Below are 24,111 nucleotides of genomic sequence, written 5' to 3'. Positions count from 1 at the left end.
TTCTTTATGACTAGATCAATGAGAGTGCTTTATTGTGCAGCCATGTGGTGTGCAAACTCTCGGCTAGATTGCGAGTTTTGCGTTAAGGTAAGAAAGCAGCGTTATCAGGTCCTAACGCTGCTTTTTTACGCCCGCTGGTATTACGAGTCTTGCAGGTATAGGTGTACCGCACACTTTTTTGGCCTTACCGCAAATCAACTTACGTAAATTGTGTATAGTCTTTTTTCTATGGGACTTGCATAGGGCCGGTATTACGAGTTTGTCCTGGGAGGCAAAAAATTGAGCGGTACACCCTCTACCGCCAAGATTCCTAACGCATTTTAAAGTCAGTAGTTATGAGTTTTACGCTACAAAGCTGTAGCATAAAACTCATAACTAAAGTGCAAAAAAGTACATTAACACCCATAAACTACCAATTAACCCCTAAACCGAGGCCCTCCCACATCGCAAACACTAAAATAAAATTATTAACCCCAATCTGCCGTTCTGGACATCGCCACTAAAATAAACATATTAACCCCTGAACCGCCGCACTCCCGCCTCGCAAACACTAGTTAAATATTATTAAGCCCTAATCTGCCGCCCCTAACATCAACGCCATCTACATTATACTTATTAACCCCTAATCTGCAGCTCCGGACATCGCTGCCACCTACATTATACCTATTAACCCCTAATCTGCTGCCCCCAACATCGCCGCCACCTACATTATACTTATTAATCCCTAATCTGACGTCCCCAACGTCGCCACCACTATTCTAAATTTATTAACCCTTTAAACCTAAGTCTAACCCTAACACCCCCTAACTTAAATATAATTTAAATAAATCTAAATAAAATTACTATCATTACCTAAATTATTCCTATTTAAAACTAAATACCTATAAAATAAACCCTAAACTAGCTACAATATAACTAATAGTTACATTGTATCTAGCATAGAGTTTATTTTTATTTTACAGGCAAGATTGTATTTATTTTAACTAGGTAGAATAGTTACTAAATAGTTATTAACTATTTACTAACTACCTAGCTAAAATAAATACAAATTTACCTGTAAAATAAAACCTAACCTAAGTTACACTAACACTACACTACAATTAAATAACTTACCTAAATTAAATACAATTAAATAAATTAAATACAATTAGCTAAATTACGGAAAAAACAAACACTAAATTACAGAAAATAAAAAACAAATTACAAGATATTTAAAATAATTACACCTAATCTAAGAGCCCTATCAAAATAAAAAAGCCCCCCCAAAATAAAAAAAAAACCTAGCCTAAACTAACCTATCAATAGCCCTTTAAAGGGCCTTTTGCGGGGCATTGCCCCAAAGAAATCAGCTCTTTTACCTGTAAAAAAAAATACACACAACCCCCCCAATAGTAAAACCCACCACCCACACAACCAACCCCCCAAATAAAACCCTAACTAAAAAAACCTAAGCTCCCCATTGCCCTGAAAAGGGCATTTGGATGGGCATTGCCCTTAAAAGGGCATTTAGCTCTATTGCTGCCCAAAGCCCTAACCTAAAAATAAAACCCACCCAATACACCCTTAAAAAATCCTGACACTAACCCCCGAAGATCCACTTACCGGGAGAAGTCTTCATCCAAGCGGCAAGATGTCCTCAAGGAAGCCGGCAGAAGTGGTCCTCCAGATGGGCAGAAGTGGTCCTTCAGACGGGCAGAAGTCTTCACCCAGACGGCATCTTCTATCTTCATCCTTCCGACGGGGAGCGGCTCCATCTTCAAGACATCCAGCGCGGAGCATCCTCTTTAATCGACGTCTTCTTGCTGAATGAAGGTACCTTTAAATGACGTCATCCAAGATGGCGTCCCTTAGATTCCGATTGGCTGATAGAATTCTATCAGCCAATCAGAATTAAGGTTGAAAAAATCATATTGGCTGATGCAATCAGCCAATAGGATTGAGCTTACATTCTATTGGCTGATTGGAACAGCCAATAGGATTTTTTTCAACCTTAATTCCGATTGGCTGATAGAATTCTTTCAGCCAATCGGAATCTAAAGGATGCCATCTTGGATGACGTCATTTAAAGGTACCTTCATTTGTCGGGTAGCCATCGTTGGAAGAGGATGCTCCGCGCAGATGTCGGAAGGATGAAGATAGAAGATGCCGTCTGGGTGAAGACTTCTGCCCGTCTGGAGGACCACTTCTGCCGGTTTCCTTGAGGACATCTTGCCGCTTGGATGAAGACTTCTCCCGCTAAGTGGATCTTCAGGGGTTAGTGTTAGGATTTTTTAAGGGTGTATTGGGTGGGTTTTATTTTTAGGTTAGGGCTTTGGGCCGCAATAGAACTAAATGCCTTTTTAAGGGCAATTCAAATCCAAATGCCCTTTTCAGGGCAATGGGGAGCTTAGGTTTTTTTAGTTAGGGTTTTATTTGGGGGGTTGGTTGTGTGGGTGGTGGGTTTTACTGTTGGGGGGGGTTGTGTGTATTTTTTTTTACAGGTAAAAGAGCTGATTTCTTGGGGGCAATGCCCCGCAAGAGGCTCTTTTATGGGCTAGTGGTAGTTTAGGTTAGGCTAGGGTTTTTTTTATTTTGGGTGGGCTTTTTTTTTAATTTTAATAGGGCTATTAGATTAGGTGTAATTAGTTTAAAGATCTTGTAATTTGTTTTCTTTTTTCTGTAATTTAGTGGGGGGTTTTTTGTAATTTAGCTAATTGTATTTAATTTATTTAATTTAGGTAATTTATTTAAATGTAGTGTAGTGTTAGGTGTTAGTGTAACTTAGGTTAGGTTTTATTTTACAGGTACATTTGTATTTATTTTAGCTAGGTAGTTATTAAATAGCTAATAACTATTTAATAACTATTCTACCTAGTTAAAATAAATACAAACTTGCCTGTAAAATAAAAATAAACCCTAAGCTAGATACAATGTAACTATTAGTTATATTGTAGCTAGCTTAGGGTTTATTTTATAGGTAAGTATTTAGTTTTAAATAGGAATAATTTAGTTAATGATAGTAATTTTATTTAGATTTATTTAAATTATATTTAACTTAGTGGGTGTTAGGGATAGACTTAGGTTTAGGGGTTAATAAATTTAGAATAGTGGCAGTGACGTTGGGGGCGGCAGATTAGGGGTTAATAAATGTAGGTAGGTTGCAGCGAAATTGGGGGAGGGAGATTAGGGGTTAATAAATATAATGTAGGTGTCGGCGATGTTGGGGGCAGCAGATTAGGGGTTAATAAGTATAATGTAGGTGGCGGCGATGTCAGGGGCAACAGATTAGGGGTTAATTAGTGTAAGATTAGGGGTGTTTAGACTCAGGGTTCATGTTAGGGTGTTAGGTGTAAACATAAAATATGTTTCCCCATAGGAATCAATGGGGCTGCGTTACTGAGTTTTACGCTGCTTTTTTTGCAGGTGTTAGACTTTTTCTCAGACGGCTCTCCCCATTGATGTCTATGGGGAAATCGTGCACGAGCACGTATAACCAGCTCACCGCTCACTTAAGCAGCGCTGCTATTGGAGTGCAGTGTGGAGCGCAATTTTGCTCTACACTCACTTCTTGCCTGTTAACGCTGGGTTGATAAATACCTGTAATACCAGCGCTGCAGGTAAGTGAGCGGTGAGAATAAACTGCAAGTTAGCACTGCACCCCTCATAACACAAAACTCGTAATCTAGCCGTCTATATCCACAATCTAATCTATTTCAGAAGGGTATGGTGTATGGCTGGAGTCCATTGGCTTTTTACAGGGAAAGCATAGATATATTATCTTCTTGCCAACTGACTCAGTTAGCAGGAAGATAAAAACCCACTCACAATAAATGTGTCATCACAATAATATAAGATAAATAATAGTTATGCAAATAATGCTTTAACTATGCTGGAAAACTGATGCAGAAAATAAACTTTCGAAGCAAAAGGTGACCTTTATTTTCACAGTGTGGTACATAAATTAGCTTTCCTAACATATTTCTCTTTCTTAATTTACTTTGAGGGTCAAGAAGGACCCGAAGGGCCCAGAGGAAGCCCAGGACAACAAGGGTTACCGGTAAGAAAATAGTTTTTGTTTGAAATGAGATATCAGACTACAAACTAATGTTAATTACTGACACAAATAGTGAATTTGTTTTAGTATCAAAAATAAGTTCTCGGTGTCACAATGAATGTGAATGTTTAGCATTACATTAATTACACACAATCAAATAAATCATTCATGCAAATGATCTCTAGACAATTAAATAAGATCCGACAGGAATATAAAAACAAAATTTATGTTTACCTGATAAATTTCTTTCTTTCTTAACTCTTGTTAAGAGTGCTGCAGATCTTATTATGGCACATTATATATATATGTCTTTATTTTGTTTAACTTCAAAACAATAACAGACATTACCAAAATCAATATACATACATCTGAAGTACATTATCCAGTAAGAGTATTTATCTCAAGTATACATTGTTATATATTTAAAAAAAATGTTATATGCTATGTCTTAGTGTCATAAGTAAGAACTAAGCATACATCACCTCTGAGAAGTTGTTAATAAAAAAAAAAACTATTAGAGAAGCAATACAGGAGCTGTATTAAAAAAGACCTGCAGCACTCTTAAAGGGACATAATACTCATATGCTAAATCACTTGAAACTGATGCAGTATAACTGTAAAAAGCTGACAGAAAAATATCGCCTGAGCATCTCTATGTAAAAAAGGAAGATATTCTTCCTCACAATCTCCTCAGCTCAGCAGAGTAAGTTCTGTGTAAAAAGTTATAGTCAGCTGCTCCCAGCTGCAGGTATAAAAAAAAAATGAAGAAATGAACAGCAGCCAATCAGCATCAGCAGTGCTGAGGTCATGAACTCTTTTACTGTGATCTCATGAGATTTGACTTAACTCTCATGAGATTTTATTGTAAACTTCCCTACACTGAATAGGGAAATAACATGAGAGTGCACGAGGCTCATCCCTTCGGCTGTCCCAGAACAGACATACTAATATGCTGCTTAGAAATCCTTTACAATGGGATGTGGCTACTGAGGAACTTTTGAGGTAAAATATCTTCCTTTTTTACATAGAGATGTTCAGGTGATATTTTCTAGTCAGCTTTTTACAGCTATGCTGCATCACTTTCAAGTGTTTAAACATTTGGGTATTATGGCCCTTTAACAACAACACTAAATGAATTGTAAAAGTTAAGACAAAAGAGAAAGAAATGGGAAGAAGGGGGTGGAGACAGGAAAAATATATTCTATGTCTTTTGCACTCTTTTCCTGTTCTTTCGTCACTTGAATATAATGAGATCAGAAGATTGCAGACACTGTCCCTTAAATAGCTGAAGTTAAAGATGTCCCTGAGGCACCAAGGACTCTACTCTTCCTCAGCTCCCATACCAAACAGTAAAGATCCATTTTATTTTCAACAGTAAAAAAAAACATAAGGTTCCATTGATTCAAGGAATTCCATAATATAGAGAACTTGGGCTCAACTTGGGGCATGTGTTCGGAGCCAAGGCCAGTTTAATAGCTGTAAATAAAGGGACAGTGAAGTCAAACTTTCATGATTTAGATTAGAACTTGCAATTTTAAAACAACTTTCATTCGCATGGTGCCCTTTGTTGAAGACTAAACCTAGGTAGGCTCATAAGAACCTAGGAGTGTGCACTTGTCATATACATTTGAAAAAAAACCAAAAGAGGAAGAAAAAAATGTAGGACATATATCGATATCCTAAAAATAGCAAGGGAATAAACAGGCACACGGAGAGTACTTAAGAAAATAAATCTTTTATTATCCCAAACCACATACAAGTGGATCACCTGTCAGTGCTTAACTGCTCCACCCAAAGTGAAAACTTTAAAACTTAAAGTGATGGTAAACTCTCCCCTTTTTAAAATCAGATCTGGAATGTAAGCGCTATTTTAGATGGAGTTTAATTCATTAGCTGTAACGAAGATGCAGTATAACATGCTTTTTAATATAGATATGAAATTCAAATACTGCATGCTCCTCCGCCCACTTCAAAAGTAAAATTTTCTGTGAGCTAATAGATTGAATTGTTGTCCAATCAGCGCTCTCCCCATATGGCACTTTTGTTGTAGCTAGAGTATTGATTGGAGAGTAATTCAATCATTTAGCTGACACGAAAATTGACTTTTGAAGTGGGTGGTGTAACATGGGGTATTTGAATTTCATATCTATATTAATAACTAAGTTATAGCGTATCTTCATTGCACATGATGAATAAAACTCCATCTAAAATAGTGCTTACATTCCAGATCTGATTTTAAAAAGGGGAGAGTTTACCATCACTTTAAAGCAGATGGTATAGGAGAGCATTGGGACCTATCCCTAAGCATACGTGTGCAAAGCTAAGATACACCTAATAAACAAATCTTTATCAGGCAAGAAAAATAAAATAAAAAATACATACGCAAAATTGTACACAGGCAGGACAATAGGAATTGTTGCGGATATCGTCCTCACATACAGATACAAATGGTAGAATCGTAGGCTGATTACAGACACCCCAGTATCAGTGAGCAAACAGATGACAGTTCTCTTGCTGCATATTTGAATATTCAATTCATAGCCACTGAAAAAGTCACAGGTAAGTGAAAGATTCAACCGCAGCAATTTTGCATATGTATTTTTTATTTATTTTTTCTTGCCTGATAAAGATTTGTTTATTTTCTTAAGTACTCTCCGTGTGCCTGTTGTTTATTCCCTTGCTATTTTTAGGATATCAATATATGTCCTACATTTTTTTCTTCCTGTTATGTTTTTTTTTTTCAAATTTAATTAAAAGGGTGGCACCCGGAAGTGAATAAAGCAATATTTCCTACTCTCTCAATTTTTCTATATACTGTACATTGTCTTATACATTGTTGCAAACACTTCTGTAATAGAATGCTAAATATTGCTGTGGCATGCGCACAAAGGATACCAAGAGAACAAAGGAAATTTGACAATAGAAGTAAATTACACTGATGTTTAAAATTACACTCTATATAAATCATGAAAGTTTAATCTGACTTACTGTCCCATTAAAGGGACACTGTACTCAAAAATTTCCTTTCGTGATTCAGATAGAGCAGGCATTTTTAAGCAACTTTCTAATTTACTCCTATTATCAAATTTTCTTCATTCTCTTGGTATGTTTATATGAAAAGCAAGAATGTAAGTTTAGATGCCAGCCCATTTTTGGTGAACAACCTGGGTTGTCCTTGCTGATTGGTCAGCACCAATAAACAAGTACTGTCCATGGTCCTGAAGCAAACATTTTCTGGCTCCTTAGCTGAGATGCCTTCTTTTTCAAATAAAGATAGCAAGAGAACGAATTAAAATTGATAATAGAAGTAAATTAGAAAGTTGCTTAAAATTGCATGCTCTATCTGAATCATGAAAGAAAAAATTTGGGTTCAGTGTCCCTTTAAGCACAAACTATGTACTTATACTCATCATGAAACATATGCCCAGTATTTACCCTTTAAAATAGCTTTAAAGGGACATTAAACACTTTGAGATAGTAATATAAAATGATAATTTATATATATATAACTCTGCAATATACTTTCATTATTTATTTTGTACCCTGTTCCTGTAATTCCATTCTGAAATTGGGAGAGTTTCAGTTCCTGTTAGAAATGGAAGTGCAGAACACTGTTATATCCCACACAGCCATTGGCTGCACACACTAGTGACCTATTTATAACTGTCCCTAATTGGCCACAGCAGAGAAGGTAACCTAAGTTACAACATGGCAGCTCCCATTGTTTTATAAAAACTAAAACTTTACACTTATTTTGTCAATATTTAAACGGCTAATGAAACTTTAAAAAATACATATTACATGTTATTCTCAGACTAATCTTTTCTTTGAATGCATCATTCTATCTAGTGTTTATTAATGATGATGTACAAGATTGTATACAGAAATAGATCTAGTCTAAAATGAACTCAGAAGCTGTGTGCTGCTTCTCTTAAAGGGACATACAATCTAAATGTTTCAGGATTCAGATAGAGAATACAATTTTAAACAACTTTCCATTTGACTTCTACCATCACATTTGTTTCAATCTCTTGGTATTCTACACTACTGGAAGATAGCTAAACATATAAGGTGAGCCAATGATAAGGAGCATATCTGTGCAGCACCAATCAGCAGCTAGCTCACAGTAGTGCATTACTGCTACTGAGTCTACCTAGGTATGCTTTTCAACAAAGCAAATTAGATAACATAAGTAAAAGTTGTGTAAAATTGCATGTTCTATCTGAATCATTAAAGTTTAATTTTGACTTTACTGTCACTTTAAAGTTTTCTTTTATATATCCCAGGGCCACTCTGGACCAGCAGGCTTTCGGGGACTACAAGGAGCAAAAGGAGCTATGGTAAGTTATGCCTCCTTCTCTTAATCAGAGACAAGTATCAGTAGGGCCCGTTGATTTATTAAAAGCTACTGGGCATCCACTGTATATTTAACATACTTTACTGTAGTTGTCTGAAGCACGGTGTCATGTGATAGAATCGTGTCTAGAGGTAAACTGGGGGAAGGCAAAAAAATGAGTGAGGAGTTGTACGCAAAATAGGTCATAAAGGGTCCGAATTATCAATGTCCGCCGCACATCGATAAATGCCGACAGCATACACTATCTGCATTTATCATTGCACAACCATTTCACTTGAAATGCTCGTGCAATGCCGCCCCTGCACATTTGCAGCCAATCGGCTGCTAGCAGGGGGTGTCAATCAACCCGATCGTATGCAATTGGGCGGATTGCTGTCCGCCGCCTCAGAGGTAGCGGACGAGTTAAGGGGCTTCTTAACTCCTGTTTCCGGCAAACCTAAAGGCTCGCACGGAAACAGATGCATTTAAATGCATACGGGGCTTGATAAATCGGCCCCAAAGAGTAAGGATGTATAAAGTTGTGGGGAGGAGAACATGAGTAAGCTTAGGTCAAAGGTTTAGCATCATTCAGGGAAACTTAATGCTCATTCAGGGAAGTATGATTAGATACTGGTTAAATAAGGTTGTCAGGACAGTCTCTTTAGACTCTCATCCCTTGTGTATCTCTCTCTTGTTTCCTATCTGTGTGATGCTTTCTTTCCTATTGTTTGTCCCTCCAGCAAAACCACAATATTACCATTACTTTAAAGGGACCTGAAATACTTGTCATTAAGTATACATTTTTTTATATCTATAATGTATTTTTTATTCTTAAAAAGCAAACCGCATTTGTTTTAATATAAATATATTATCCTACCTGTTTATTTATTATTTTAAATTCACTGTATCACCCTTCAGCACAGCATCCGTGTAAACGATGGAGAAAGTAATGTAATTCATATTGCTGTAACCGCGGATGGATGCGCTCTCCAGCATAAGCAAAGACACAATTAATTTAATTGTCTTCATTTTCTAGCGGTTGCTGCCATCGTTATTGAATGTAAGCAAAGTACTTCAATAACACATTAGATTGATGCCAAGCCGATCCTCTATAGCACAGCTCTGAAGTAAATAGCTACACTTATACTATGAAGCTTGCTCACACATTTGCTGAGAGCGAGCTTCATAGATTCAGTGGAGAGTTGGAGACCATTTATTTTAGTACGCATGCGCATTAGTGGATGCGGGAGCGTGGGTCACGTGACTCTTCGTCATAGTTTAACGTACGTTACAATATGGCGGCGCTCACCGCATTCTGTAGGCGGTGGTTTCCTGGCAATTTTATAAAGCTTACAAATATGCATAGGAAGGTGAGATCACAAAATGATCTGTATAAACATTTAAATAATTAAGTAATATGCTAAAAAACATAATTTATGCTTACCTGATAAATTTATTTCTCTTGTAGTGTATCCAGTCCACGGATCATCCATTACTTATGGGATATTAACTCCTCCCCAACAGGAAGTGCAAGAGGATTCACCCAGCAGAGCTGCTATATAGCTCCTCCCCTAACTGCCATTACCAGTCATTCGACCGAAAACATGCAGAGAAAGGAAAACCATAGGGTACAGTGGTGACTGTAGTTTAATGGAAAAATTACCTGCCTTAAAGTGACAGGGCGGGCCGTGGACTGGATACACTACAAGAGAAATAAATTTATCAGGTAAGCATAAATTATGTTTTCTCTTGTTAAGTGTATCCAGTCCACGGATCATCCATTACTTATGGGATACCAATACCAAAGCTAAAGTACACGGATGACGGGAGGGACAGGCAGGCTCTTTATACGGAAGGAACCACTGCCTGAAGAACCTTTCTCCCAAAAACAGCCTCCGAAGAAGCAAAAGTGTCAAATTTGTAAAATTTGGAAAAAGTATGAAGAGAAGACCAAGTTGCAGCCTTGCAAATCTGTTCAACAGAAGCCTCATTCTTAAAGGCCCAAGTGGAAGCCACAGCTCTAGTAGAATGTGCTGTAATTCTTTCAGGAGGCTGCTGTCCAGCAGTCTCATAGGCTAACCATATTATGCTACGAAGCCAAAAGGAGAGAGAGGTAGCCGAAGCTTTTTGACCTCTCCTCTGACCAGAATAAACGACAAACAGGGAAGACGTTTGTCGAAAATCCTTAGTTGCCTGTAGATAAAATTTCAGGGCACGGACTACATCTAGATTGTGTAGCAGACGTTCCTTTTTCGAAGAAGGATTAGGACACAAAGATGGAACCACAATCTCTTGATTGATATTCCTGTTAGTGACCACCTTAGGTAGGAACCCAGGTTTAGTACGCAGAACTACCTTGTCTGAATGAAAAATCAGATAAGGAGAATCACAATGTAAGGCAGATAACTCAGAGACTCTTCGAGCCGAGGAAATCGCCATTAAAAACAGAACTTTCCAAGATAACAACTTGATATCAATGGAATGAAGGGGTTCAAATGGAACCCCCTGTAAAACATTAAGAACTAAGTTCAAACTCCATGGTGGAGCAACAGTTTTAAACACAGGTTTGATCCTAGCTAAAGCCTGACAAAAAGCTTGAACGTCCGGAACTTCTGACAGACGTTTGTGTAAAAGAATGGACAGAGCTGAAATCTGTCCCTTTAAGGAACTAGCGGATAAACCCTTTTCTAAACCTTCTTGTAGAAAAGACAATATCCTCGGAATCCTAACCTTACTCCATGAGTAACTCTTGGATTCGCACCAATATAAGTATTTGCGCCATATCTTATGGTAAATCTTTCTGGTAACAGGCTTCCTAGCCTGTATTAAGGTATCAATAACTGACTCAGAAAAACCACGTTTTGATAAAATCAAGCGTTCAATTTCCAAGCAGTCAGCTTCAGAGAAATTAGATTTTGATGTTTGAAGGGACCCTGGATCAGAAGGTCCTGTTTCAGAGGTAGCGACCAAGGTGGACAGGATGACATGTCCACTAGATCTGCATACCAAGTCCTGCGTGGCCATGCAGGCGCTATTAGAATCACTGATGCTCTCTCCTGTTTGATTCTGGCAATCAATCGAGGAAGCATCGGGAAGGGTGGAAACACATAAGCCATCCCGAAGGTCCAAGGTGCTGTCAAAGCATCTATCAGAACCGCTCCCGGATCCCTGGATCTGGACCCGTAACGAGGAAGCTTGGCGTTCTGTCGAGACGCCATGAGATCTATCTCTGGTTTGCCCCAACGTCGAAGTATTTGGGCAAAGACCTCCGGATGAAGTTCCCACTCCCCCGGATGAAAAGTCTGACGACTTAAGAAATCCGCCTCCCAGTTCTCCACTCCCGGGATGTGGATTGCTGACAGGTGGCAAGAGTGAGACTCTGCCCAGCGAATTATCTTTGATACTTCCATCATTGCTAGGGAGCTTCTTGTCCCTCCCTGATGGTTGATGTAAGCTACAGTCGTGATGTTGTCCGACTGAAACCTGATGAACCCCCGAGTTGTTAACTGGGGCCAAGCCAGAAGGGCATTGAGAACTGCTCTCAATTCCAGAATGTTTATTGGTAGGAGACTCTCCTCCTGATTCCATTGTCCCTGAGCCTTCAGAGAATTCCAGACAGCGCCCCAACCTAGTAGGCTGGCGTCTGTTGTTACAATTGTCCAGTCCGGCCTGCTGAATGGCATCCCCCTGGACAGATGTGGCCGAGAAAGCCACCATAGAAGAGAATTTCTGGTCTCTTGATCCAGATTCAGAGTAGGGGACAAGTCTGAGTAATCCCCATTCCACTGACTTAGCATGCACAATTGCAGCGGTCTGAGATGTAGACGTGCAAAGGGTACTATGTCCATTGCTGCTACCATTAAGCCGATCACCTCCATGCATTGAGCTACTGACGGGTGTTGAATGGAATGAAGGACACGGCATGCATTTTGAAGCTTTGTTAACCTGTCTTCTGTCAGGTAAATCTTCATTTCTACAGAATCTATAAGAGTCCCCAAGAAGGGAACTCTTGTGAGTGGAAAGAGAGAACTCTTCTTTTCGTTCACCTTCCATCCATGCGACCTTAGAAATGCCAGTACTAACTCTGTATGAGACTTGGCAGTTTGAAAGCTTGAAGCTTGTATCAGAATGTCGTCTAGGTACGGAGCTACCGCAATTCCTCGCGGTCTTAGTACCGCCAGAAGAGCACCCAGAACCTTTGTGAAGATTCTCGGAGCCGTAGCCAATCCGAATGGAAGAGCTACAAACTGGTAATGCCTGTCTAGAAAGGCAAACCTTAGATACCGGTAATGATCTTTGTGAATCGGTATGTGAAGGTAAGCATCCTTTAAATCCACTGTGGTCATGTACTGACCCTTTTGGATCATGGGTAAAATTGTCTGAATAGTTTCCATTTTGAACGATGGAACTCTTAGGAATTTGTTTAGGATCTTTAAATCCAAGATTGGCCTGAAAGTTCCCTCTTTTTTGGGAACCACAAACAGATTTGAGTAAAACCCTTGTCCTTGTTCCGACCGCGGAACCGGATGGATCACTCCCATTAATAAAAGATCTTGTACGCAGCGTAGAAACGCCTCTTTCTTTATTTGGTTTGTTGACAACCTTGACAGATGAAATCTCCCTCTTGGGGGAGAGAATTTGAAGTCTAGAAGGTATCCCTGAGATATGATCTCTAACGCCCAGGGATCCTGGACATCTCTTGCCCAAGCCTGGGCGAAGAGAGAAAGTCTGCCCCCCACTAGATCCGTTCCCGGATCGGGGGCCCTCGATTCATGCTGTCTTAGGGGCAGCAGCAGGTTTCCTGGCCTGCTTGCCCTTGTTCCAGGACTGGTTAGGTCTCCAGCCTTGTCTGTAGCGAGCAACAGCTCCTTCCTGTTTTGGTGCAGAGGAAGTTGATGCTGCTCCTGCTTTGAAATTACGAAAGGAACGAAAATTAGACTGTCTAGCCTTAGGTTTGGCTCTGTCTTGAGGCAGGGCATGGCCTTTACCTCCTGTAATGTCAGCGATAATTTCTTTCAACCCGGGCCCGAATAAGGTCTGCCCTTTGAAAGGTATATTAAGCAATTTAGATTTAGAAGTAACGTCAGCTGACCAGGATTTTAGCCACAGTGCTCTGCGTGCCTGAATGGTGAATCCGGAATTCTTAGCCGTAAGTTTAGTTAAATGTACTACGGCATCTGAAATAAATGAGTTAGCTAACTTAAGGGCTTTAAGCTTGTGTGTAATCTCATCTAATGGAGCTGATTCAAGTGTCTCTTCCAGAGACTCAAACCAAAATGCTGCTGCAGCCGTGACAGGCGCAATGCATGCAAGAGGTTGCAATATAAAACCTTGTTGAACAAACATTTTCTTAAGGTAACCCTCTAACTTTTTATCCATTGGATCTGAAAAGGCACAGCTATCCTCCACCGGGATAGTGGTACGCTTAGCTAAAGTAGAAACTGCTCCCTCCACCTTAGGGACCGTTTGCCATAAGTCCCGTGTGGTGGAGTCTATTGGAAACATCTTTCTAAATATCGGAGGGGGTGAGAACGGCACACCGGGTCTATCCCACTCCTTAGTAACAATTTCAGTAAGTCTCTTAGGTATAGGAAAAACGTCAGTACTCGCCGGTACCGCAAAATATTTATCCAACCTACACATTTTCTCTGGTATTGCAACTGTGTTACAATCATTCAGAGCCGCTAACACCTCCCCTAGTAATACACAGAGGTTTTCCAGCTTAAATTTAAAATTTGAAATATCTGAATCCAGTTTGTTTGGATCAGAACCGTCACCCGCAGAATGAAGCTCTCCGTCCTCATGTTCTGCAAATTGTGACGCAGTGTCTGACATGGCCCTAATATTATCAGCGCACTCTGTTCTCACCCCAGAGTGATCACGCTTACCTCTTAGTTCTGGTAATTTAGCCAAAACTTCAGTCATAACAGTAGCCATATCCTGTAATGTGATTTGTAATGGCCGCCCAGATGTACTCGGCGCTACAATATCACGCACCTCCCGAGCGGGAGATGCAGGTACTGACACGTGAGGCGAGTTAGTCGGCATAACTCTCCCCTCGTTGTTTGGTGAAATATGTTCAATTTGTACAGATTGACTTTTATTTAAAGTAGCATCAATACAGTTAGTACATAAATTTCTATTGGGCTCCACTTTGGCTTTAGCACATATAGCACAGATATCTTCCTCTGAATCAGACATGTTTAACACACTAGCAAATAAACTAGCAACTTGGAAATACTTTTCAAGTAATTTACTATAATATGAAAACGTACTGTGCCTATAAGAAGCACAGAAAAAGTTATGACAGTTGAAAATTAATAAACTGAAAAGTTATAGCATCAAATCTTTGTAAAAAACACAATTTTAGCAAAGGATTGCTCCCATTAGCAAAGGATAACTAACCCTGATAGCAGAAAAAAAAAAAAATACAGAAATAAACGTTTTTTTATCACAGTCAACTACAATCTCACAGCTCTGCTGTGAGTGATTACCTCCCTCAAAACAAGTTTTGAAGACCCCTGAGTTCTGTAGAGATGAACCGGATCATGCAGGGAAGACAATAAACTTCTGACTGAATTTTTTGATGCGTAGCAAAAGCACCAAAAAAGGCCCCTCCCCCTCACACATAACAGTGAGAGAGATCAAAAGTGCTCACCCGAACAGGGACTTGAACCCTGGACCCTCAGATTAAAAGTCTGATGCTCTACCGACTGAGCTATCCGGGCTTCTGCCAAGTGGAAAAAAATAGTGCCCAAAACATTTTTTCACCCAGTACCTCAGAAAATTAAACTATTTTACATGCCAGCAAAAAACGTTTAACATTAATAAATTGAGTGTTATTAAAAAGCCTGTTGCTAGTCCCTGCAAATTAGGCTAAAGTTTTATGCATACAGTATAATTCCAGTGAAGTGCCATTCCCCAGAATACTGAAGTGTAAAATATACATACATGACAGCCTGATACCAGTTGCTGCTACTGCATTTAAGGCTGAGTTTACATTATATCGGTATGGCAGAATTTTCTCATCAATTCAATTGTCAGAAAATAATAAGCTGCTACATACCTCTTTGCAGATTAATCTGCCCGCTGTCCCCTGATCTGAAGTTTACCTCTCCTCAGATGGCCGAGAAACAGCAATATGATCTTAACTACTCCGGCTAAAATCATAGAAAAACTCAGGTAGATTCTTCTTCAAATTCTACCAGAGAAGGAATAACACACTCCGGTGCTATTATAAAATAACAAACTTTTGATTGAAGGTATGAAACTAAGTATAATCACCACAGTCCTCTCACACATCCTATCTATTCGTTGGGTGCAAGAGAATGACTGGTAATGGCAGTTAGGGGAGGAGCTATATAGCAGCTCTGCTGGGTGAATCCTCTTGCACTTCCTGTTGGGGAGGAGTTAATATCCCATAAGTAATGGATGATCCGTGGACTGGATACACTTAACAAGAGAAACAAAGCATAATTACTAAATATATTAGGTGTTTAATGTCCCTTTAAGGGACAGGAAATACAACATTAGACTATGCAAATTTATACTGCAGTGCCTCACCATTAACCCTTTCTTTTAAGTGCCCGAATTGTACAGCTCTAACTCCCCCACACAATTCCTTTTATAGCTGTATCTATATCCACCATTGATATGGTAGAATGCAAGACTTCAACAGTCATTATCTGCTGGAGCATACCTAGAAGCTAATGAGCTGCAGTGAACTCAGTTAAAATACAATGCCTGTGTTTCTGATATATAAAATAAATGTACAAAAAAATCGCAATAATAAAATAATGATAAAATAAATGTGAAACAAAGGTAAGTATAAGCTCAATAGTAATGGAAAGATATGTCCGTTCCTGAAAGAACTTTCTGATGTCTTGAATCTTCAATGGGTCCTCAAATCTCATGGAAGATTCAAGACATCAGAAAGTTCTTTCAGGAATGGACACTGGATACCTTTTTTTCTAATATTTACCTTTGTTTCACATTTATTGTATCTGTTTTTCTGGTGTTAAACACTGATAAGGGGTGGTGGATCGTTCTTCTCTAGAAAGCACAGCTATATATGCACAGATCTCAAAATGTTTTATGGAACTTAAATGTGGTTTTGTTTTTTAACTCATACTCTACAAGCTACCAACCAGTGGAGCTAGTTTACTTGACAATATTTTGTAGCTCATACCATGTTTCATTAGACAGCTGTGTAAACATAATGAGGTTTTATCATATGAACTCACAAACATAAGACTTAATTTCTCACACATACCCCTGCGGATACTTTTTAAATTGGCATAGGGTAGGCCAGAGTTTGTCTTTTTCTTATATTTTCTTATATTTTCTCTTAAAGGGCCATAGTAGTTAAAAAGAGGGGTTAAACACACAGTAGAAGTGCTGCTCGGGACCCGCAGAGCACTACAGGTCCCGAGCTTAAACCACGGCTGTATGCCCTTATGCTCCTTACCGAGCTAGGCTGGCTGTATAAGATGTGCTTGTACAATATAGTGAACACGATAAGTATCAATGCAAATTTTCAAGTCTTTTTCTGTGACACATAGCTACTGAAATCTTCTTACAAAATACAGGTTTCTTCTACAAAACTGTGTTACACCGAACAAATACACGATAAAGACAGAAAATTAAATTACTTTGGCGTGTCTTCGCTTTTAAAAGACATGGTGGTCAATATTGAAATGCACCCATTTTGCTAAATATGCACTAGAAATACATTGTGCACCTGCATTAAACTGTGCACCTAATTTTTAAAATCACTACTCATATGATTTTCCTGCATGATCTGAAAAAGGCCCACCTTATCTTGTACTCCAGTACCAAATATCACTGTAAAATAAAAACAGGCCCAAACACTGACCCCTGAGTCACACCACTAGCTCTACATCTTCTATGAATGCACTCAATTAACATGCGGCTAGATTACGAGTTTTTCGTTTTGAGATGTGCGGTGCTAACGAGCAGTTTATGCTCACCGCTCACTTACAGACAGCGCTGGTATTACGGGTTTTTACAACCCAGACAAGAAGTGAGCTTTGAGCAAAATTTTGCTCCTTACCGCACTCCAATACCAGCGCTGCTTACGTTAGCAGTGAGCTGGTGTAACGTGCTCGTGCACGATTTCCCCATAGAAAACAATGGGGAGAGCCGGCTGAAAAAAAGTCTAACACCTGCCAAAAAGCAGCGTAAAGCTCCTTAACGCAGCCCCATTGATTCCTATGGGGAAATGCATTTTATGTCTACACCTAACACCCTAACATGAACCCCGAGTCTAAACACCCCTAATCTTACACTTATTAACCCCTAATCGGCCGCCCCCCCGACATCGCCGCAACCTACATTATATTATTAACCCCTAATCTGCCGCTCCGGACACCGCCACCACCTACATTATACTTATGAACCCATAATCTGCTGCCCCCAACATCGCCGACACCTACATTATATTTATTAACCCATAATCTGCCGCCCCCAATGTCGCCGCCATCTACCTACATTTATTAACCCCTAATCTGCTGCCCCCAACGTCGCCACCACTATAATAAACATATTAACCCCTAAACCGCTGCACTCCCGCCTCGCAAACATTAGTTAAATATTATTAACCCCTAATCTGCCAGCCCCAACGTCGCCACCACTATATTAAAGTTATTAACCCCTAAACCTAAGTCTAACCCTAAACCTAACACCCCCTAACTTAAATATAATTAAAAGAAATCTAAATAAAATTACTATAATTAACTAAATTATTCCTATTTAAAACTAAATACTTACCTGTAAAATAAACCCTAAACTAGCTACAATATAACTAATAGTTACATTGTAGCTAGTTTAGGGTTTATTTTTATTTTACAGGCAAGTTTGTATTTATTTTAACTAGGTACAATAGTTATTAACTATTTAATAACTACCTAGCTAAAATAAATACAAAGTTACCTGTAAAATAAAACCTAACCTAAGTTACAATTACACCTAACACTACACTATAATTAAATAAATTAAATAATTAAATACAATTAAATACAATTAAATAAAATTATCTAAAGTACAAAAACAAACACGAAATTACAGAAAATAATAAACAAATTACAAGATTTTTAAACTAATTACACCTAATCTAATCCCCCTAACAAAATAAAAAAGCCCCCCCAAAATAAAAAAGCCCTACCCTACCCTAAATTACAAATAGCCCTTAAAGGGCCTTTTGCGGGACATTGCCCCAAAGTAATCAGCTCTTTTACCTGTAAAAAAAATTACAAATCCCCCCCAACATTAAAACCCACCACCCACACAACCAACCCTACTCTAAAACCCACCCAATACCCCCTTAAAAAAACCGAACACTAACCCCTTGAAGATCACCTTACCGGGAGAAATATTTATCCAAGCCAGGCGAAGTGGTCCTACAGAAGGGCAGAAGTCTTCATCCAGACGGCATCTTCTATCTTCATCCATCCGGCGCGGAGCGGGTCCATCTTCAAGACATCTGACGCGGAGCATCCTCTTCAACCGACGGCTAACACAGAATGAAGGTACCTTTAAGTGACGTCATCCAAGATGGCATCCCTTCAATTCTGATTGGCTACCCAATCGGAATTAAGGTAGAAAAAATCCTATTGGCTGATCCAATCAGCCAATAGGATTGAGCTTGCATTCCATTGGCTGATTGGATCAGCCAATAGGATTGAACTTCATTTTTGCTTTTGAAATAAAAATACCAAGAAAATGAAGAAAAAAAGACTTCTCCCGGCTTCGTTGAGGACTTCGGCCCGGTTGGATGAAGACTTCTCCTGGTAAGGTGATCTTCAAGGTGTTAGTGTTAGGTTTTTTTAAGAGGGGGTATTGGGTGGGTTTTAGAGTAGGGTTGGTTGTGTGGGTGGTGGGTTTTAATGTTGGGGGGGGATTTGTAATTTTTTTTACAGGTAAAAGAGCTGATTACTTTGGGGCAATGCCCCTCACTTTAAAGGGCTATTTGTAATTTAGTGTAGGGTAGGGCTTTTTTTTATTTTGGGGGGGCTTTTTTATTTTGTTAGGGGGATTAGATTAGGTGTAATTAGTTTAAAAATCTTGTAATTTGTTTATTATTTTCTGTAATTTAGTGTGTTTTTTTTGTACTTTAGATAATTTTATTTAATTGTTAAATTAGTTAATTTATTTAATTATAGTGTAGTGTTAAGTGTAATTGTAAATTAGGTTAGGTTTTATTTTACCGGTACTTTTGTCTTTATTTTAGCTAGGTAGTTATTAAATGGTTAATAACTATTTCTCCAACATAGGTGTGTCCGGTCCACGGCGTCATCCTTACTTGTGGGATATTCTCTTCCCCAACAGGAAATGGCAAAGAGCCCAGCAAAGCTGGTCACATGATCCCTCCTAGGCTCCGCCTACCCCAGTCATTCTCTTTGCCGTTGTACAGGCAACATCTCCACGGAGATGGCTTAGAGTTTTTTAGTGTTTAACTGTAGTTTTTATTATTCAATCAAGAGTTTGTTATTTTGAAATAGTGCTGGTATGTACTATTTACTCAGAAACAGAAAAGAGATGAAGATTTCTGTTTGTATGAGGAAAATGATTTTAGCAACCGTAACTAAAATCCATGGCTGTTCCACACAGGACTGTTGAGAGCAATTAACTTCAGTTGGGGGAACAGTGTGCAGTCTCTTGCTGCTTGAGGTATGACACATTCTAACAAGACGATGTAATGCTGGAAGCTGTCATTTTCCCTATGGGATCCGGTAAGCCATGTTTATTACGATCATAAATAAGGGCTTCACAAGGGCTTATTAAGACTGTAGACTGTTTCTGGGCTAAATCGATTCATTATTAACACATATTTAGCCTTGAGGAATCATTTTATCTGGGTATTTTGATATAATAATATCGGCAGGCACTGTATTAGACACCTTATTCCTTAGGGGCTTTCCCAAAGCTTAAGCAGAGCCTCATTTTCGCGCCGGTGTGGCGCACTTGTTTTTGAGAGGCATGGCATGCAGTCGCATGTGAGAGGAGCTCTGATACTTAGAAAAGACTTTTCTGAAGGCGTCATTTGGTATCGTATTCCCCTTTGGGCTTGGTTGGGTCTCAGCAAAGCAGATACCAGGGACTGTAAAGGGGTTAAAGCTTAAAACGGCTCCGGTTCCGTTATTTTAAGGGTTAAAGCTTCCAAATTTGGTGTGCAATACTTTTAAGGCTTTAAGACACTGTGGTGAAAATTTGGTGAATTTTGAACAATTCCTTCATGTTTTTTCGCAATTGCAGTAATAAAGTGTGTTCAGTTTAAAATTTAAAGTGACAGTAACGGTTTTATTTTAAAACGTTTTTGTACTTTGTTATCAAGTTTATGCCTGTTTAACATGTCTGAACTACCAGATAGACTGTGTTCTGAATGTGGGGAAGCCAGGATTCCTATTCATTTAAATAAATGTGATTTATGTGATAATGACAATGATGCCCAAGATGATTCCTCAAGTGAGGGGAGTAAGCATGGTACTGCATCATTCCCTCCTTCGTCTACACGAGTCTTGCCCACTCAGGAGGCCCCTAGTACATCTAGCGCGCCAATACTCCTTACTATGCAACAATTAACGGCTGTAATGGATAATTCTGTAAAAAACATTTTAGCCAAAATGAACCCTTGTCAGCGTAAGCGTGGCTGCTCTGTTTTAGATACTGAAGAGCATGACGACGCTGATATTAATATCTCTGAAGGGCCCCTAACCCAGTCTGATGGGGCCAGGGAGGTTTTGTCTGAGGGAGAAATTACTGATTCAGGGAACATTTCTCAACAGTCTGAACCTGATGTGATTGCATTTAAATTTAAGTTGGAACATCTCCGCATTCTGCTTAAGGAGGTATTATCCACTCTGGATGATTGTGAAAAGTTGGTCATCCCAGAGAAACTATGTAAAATGGACAAGTTCCTAGAGGTGCCGGGGCTCCCAGAAGCTTTTCCTATACCCAAGCGGGTGGCGGACATTGTTAATAAGGAATGGGAAAGGCCCGGTATTCCTTTCGTCCCTCCCCCCATATTTAAAAAATTGTTTCCTATGGTCGACCCCAGAAAGGACTTATGGCAGACAGTCCCCAAGGTCGAGGGAGCGGTTTCCACTTTAAACAAACGCACCACTATACCCATAGAGGATAGTTGTGCTTTCAAAGATCCTATGGATAAAAAATTAGAAGGTTTGCTTAAAAAGATGTTTGTTCAGCAGGGTTACCTTCTACAACCAATTTCATGCATTGTCCCTGTCGCTACAGCCGCATGTTTCTGGTTCGATGAGCTGATAAAGACGCTCGATAGTGATTCTCCTCCTTATGAGGAGATTATGGACAGAATCAATGCTCTCAAATTGGCTAATTCTTTCACCCTAGACGCCACTTTGCAATTGGCTAGGTTAGCGGCTAAGAATTCTGGGTTTGCTATTGTGGCGCGCAGAGCGCTTTGGTTGAAATCTTGGTCGGCTGATGCGTCTTCCAAGAACAAGCTACTAAACATTCCTTTCAAGGGGAAAACGCTGTTTGGCCCTGACTTGAAAGAGATTATCTCTGATATCACTGGGGGTAAGGGCCACGCCCTTCCTCAGGATCGGCCTTTCAAGGCAAAAAATAGACCTAATTTTCGTCCCTTTCGTAAAAACGGACCAGCCCAAAGTGCTACGTCCTCTAAGCAAGAGGGTAATACTTCTCAAGCCAAGCCAGCTTGGAGACCAATGCAAGGCTGGAACAAGGGAAAGCAGGCCAAGAAACCTGCCACTGCTACCAAGACAGCATGAAATGTTGGCCCCCGATCCGGGACCGGATCTGGTGGGGGGCAGACTCTCTCTCTTCGCTCAGGCTTGGGCAAGAGATGTTCTGGATCCTTGGGCGCTAGAAATAGTCTCCCAAGGTTATCTTCTGGAATTCAAGGGACTTCCCCCAAGGGGGAGGTTCCACAGGTCTCAGTTGTCTTCAGACCACATAAAAAGACAGGCGTTCTTACATTGTGTAGAAGACCTGTTAAAAATGGGAGTGATTCATCCTGTTCCATTAAGAGAACAAGGGATGGGGTTCTACTCCAATCTGTTCATAGTTCCCAAAAAAGAGGGAACGTTCAGACCAATCTTAGATCTCAAGATCTTAAACAAGTTTCTCAAGGTTCCATCGTTCAAGATGGAAACCATTCGAACTATTCTTCCTTCCATCCAGGAAGGTCAATTCATGACCACGGTGGATTTAAAGGATGCGTATCTACATATTCCTATCCACAAGGAACATCATCGGTTCCTAAGGTTCGCATTCCTGGACAAACATTACCAGTTCGTGGCGCTTCCTTTCGGATTAGCCACTGCTCCAAGGATTTTCACAAAGGTACTAGGGTCCCTTCTAGCTGTGCTACGACCAAGGGGCATTGCGGTAGTACCTTACTTGGACGACATTCTGATTCAAGCGTCGTCCCTTCCTCAAGCAAAGGCTCACACGGACATCGTCCTGGCCTTTCTCAGATCTCACGGTTGGAAAGTGAACGTGGAAAAGAGTTCTCTATCCCCGTCAACAAGGGTTCCCTTCTTGGGAACAATTATAGACTCCTTAGAAATGAGGATTTTTCTGACAGAGGTCAGAAAAACAAAACTTCTAGACTCTTGTCGGATACTTCATTCCGTTCCTCTTCCTTCCATAGCTCAGTGCATGGAAGTGATCGGGTTGATGGTAGCGGCAATGGACATAGTTCCTTTTGCGCGCATTCATCTAAGACCATTACAACTGTGCATGCTCAGTCAGTGGAATGGGGACTATACAGACTTGTCTCCGAAGATACAAGTAAATCAGAGGACCAGAGACTCACTCCGTTGGTGGCTGTCCCTGGACAACCTGTCACAAGGGATGACATTCCGCAGACCAGAGTGGGTCATTGTCACGACCGACGCCAGTCTGATGGGCTGGGGCGCGGTCTGGGGATCCCTGAAAGCTCAGGGTCTTTGGTCTCGGGAAGAATCTCTTCTACCGATAAATATTCTGGAACTGAGAGCGATATTCAATGCTCTCAAGGCTTGGCCTCAGCTAGCGAGGACCAAGTTCATACGGTTTCAATCAGACAACATGACAACTGTTGCGTACATCAACCATCAGGGGGGAACAAGGAGTTCCCTAGCGATGGAAGAAGTGACCAAAATTATTCTATGGGCGGAGTCTCACTCCTGCCACCTGTCTGCTATCCACATCCCAGGAGTGGAAAATTGGGAAGCGGATTTTCTGAGTCGTCAGACATTGCATCCGGGGGAGTGGGAACTCCATCCGGAAATCTTTGCCCAAGTCACTCACCTGTGGGGCATTCCAGACATGGATCTGATGGCCTCTCGTCAGAACTTCAAAGTTCCTTGCTACGGGGCCAGATCCAGGGATCCCAAGGCGGCTCTAGTGGATGCACTAGTAGCACCTTGGACCTTCAAACTAGCTTATGTGTTCCCGCCATTTCCTCTCATCCCCAGGCTGGTAGCCAGGATCAATCAGGAGAGGGCGTCGGTGATCTTGATAGCTCCTGCGTGGCCACGCAGGACTTGGTATGCAGATCTGGTGAATATGTCATCGGCTCCACCTTGGAAGCTACCTTTGAGACGAGACCTTCTTGTTCAGGGTCCGTTCGAACATCCGAATCTGGTTTCACTCCAGCTGACTGCTTGGAGATTGAACGCTTGATTTTATCGAAGCGAGGATTCTCAGATTCTGTTATCGATACTCTTGTTCAGGCCAG

General features: G+C 40.2%; 1 protein-coding gene across 1 annotated transcript in view; it reads left to right on the top strand.

Annotated features, from left to right (window-relative positions):
- The window catches only part of COL27A1 (collagen type XXVII alpha 1 chain), a 591,531-nt gene that overhangs the window by 472,524 nt on the left and 94,896 nt on the right, over positions 1 to 24,111 (top strand). The window contains exons 44-45 of the mRNA XM_053696152.1: positions 3,983 to 4,036; positions 8,320 to 8,373. Of these exons, the coding sequence (XP_053552127.1) occupies positions 3,983 to 4,036; positions 8,320 to 8,373 (108 nt within the window). The remainder of the gene's footprint in view (positions 1 to 3,982; positions 4,037 to 8,319; positions 8,374 to 24,111) is intronic.

This window comes from Bombina bombina, chromosome 12, assembly GCF_027579735.1.
Source record: "Bombina bombina isolate aBomBom1 chromosome 12, aBomBom1.pri, whole genome shotgun sequence".
In the NCBI taxonomy this organism is placed as follows: Eukaryota; Metazoa; Chordata; class Amphibia; order Anura; family Bombinatoridae; genus Bombina; species Bombina bombina.
The sequence above is the reverse complement of the archived record's forward strand: the minus strand, read 5'-3'. Positions and strand labels throughout refer to the sequence as shown.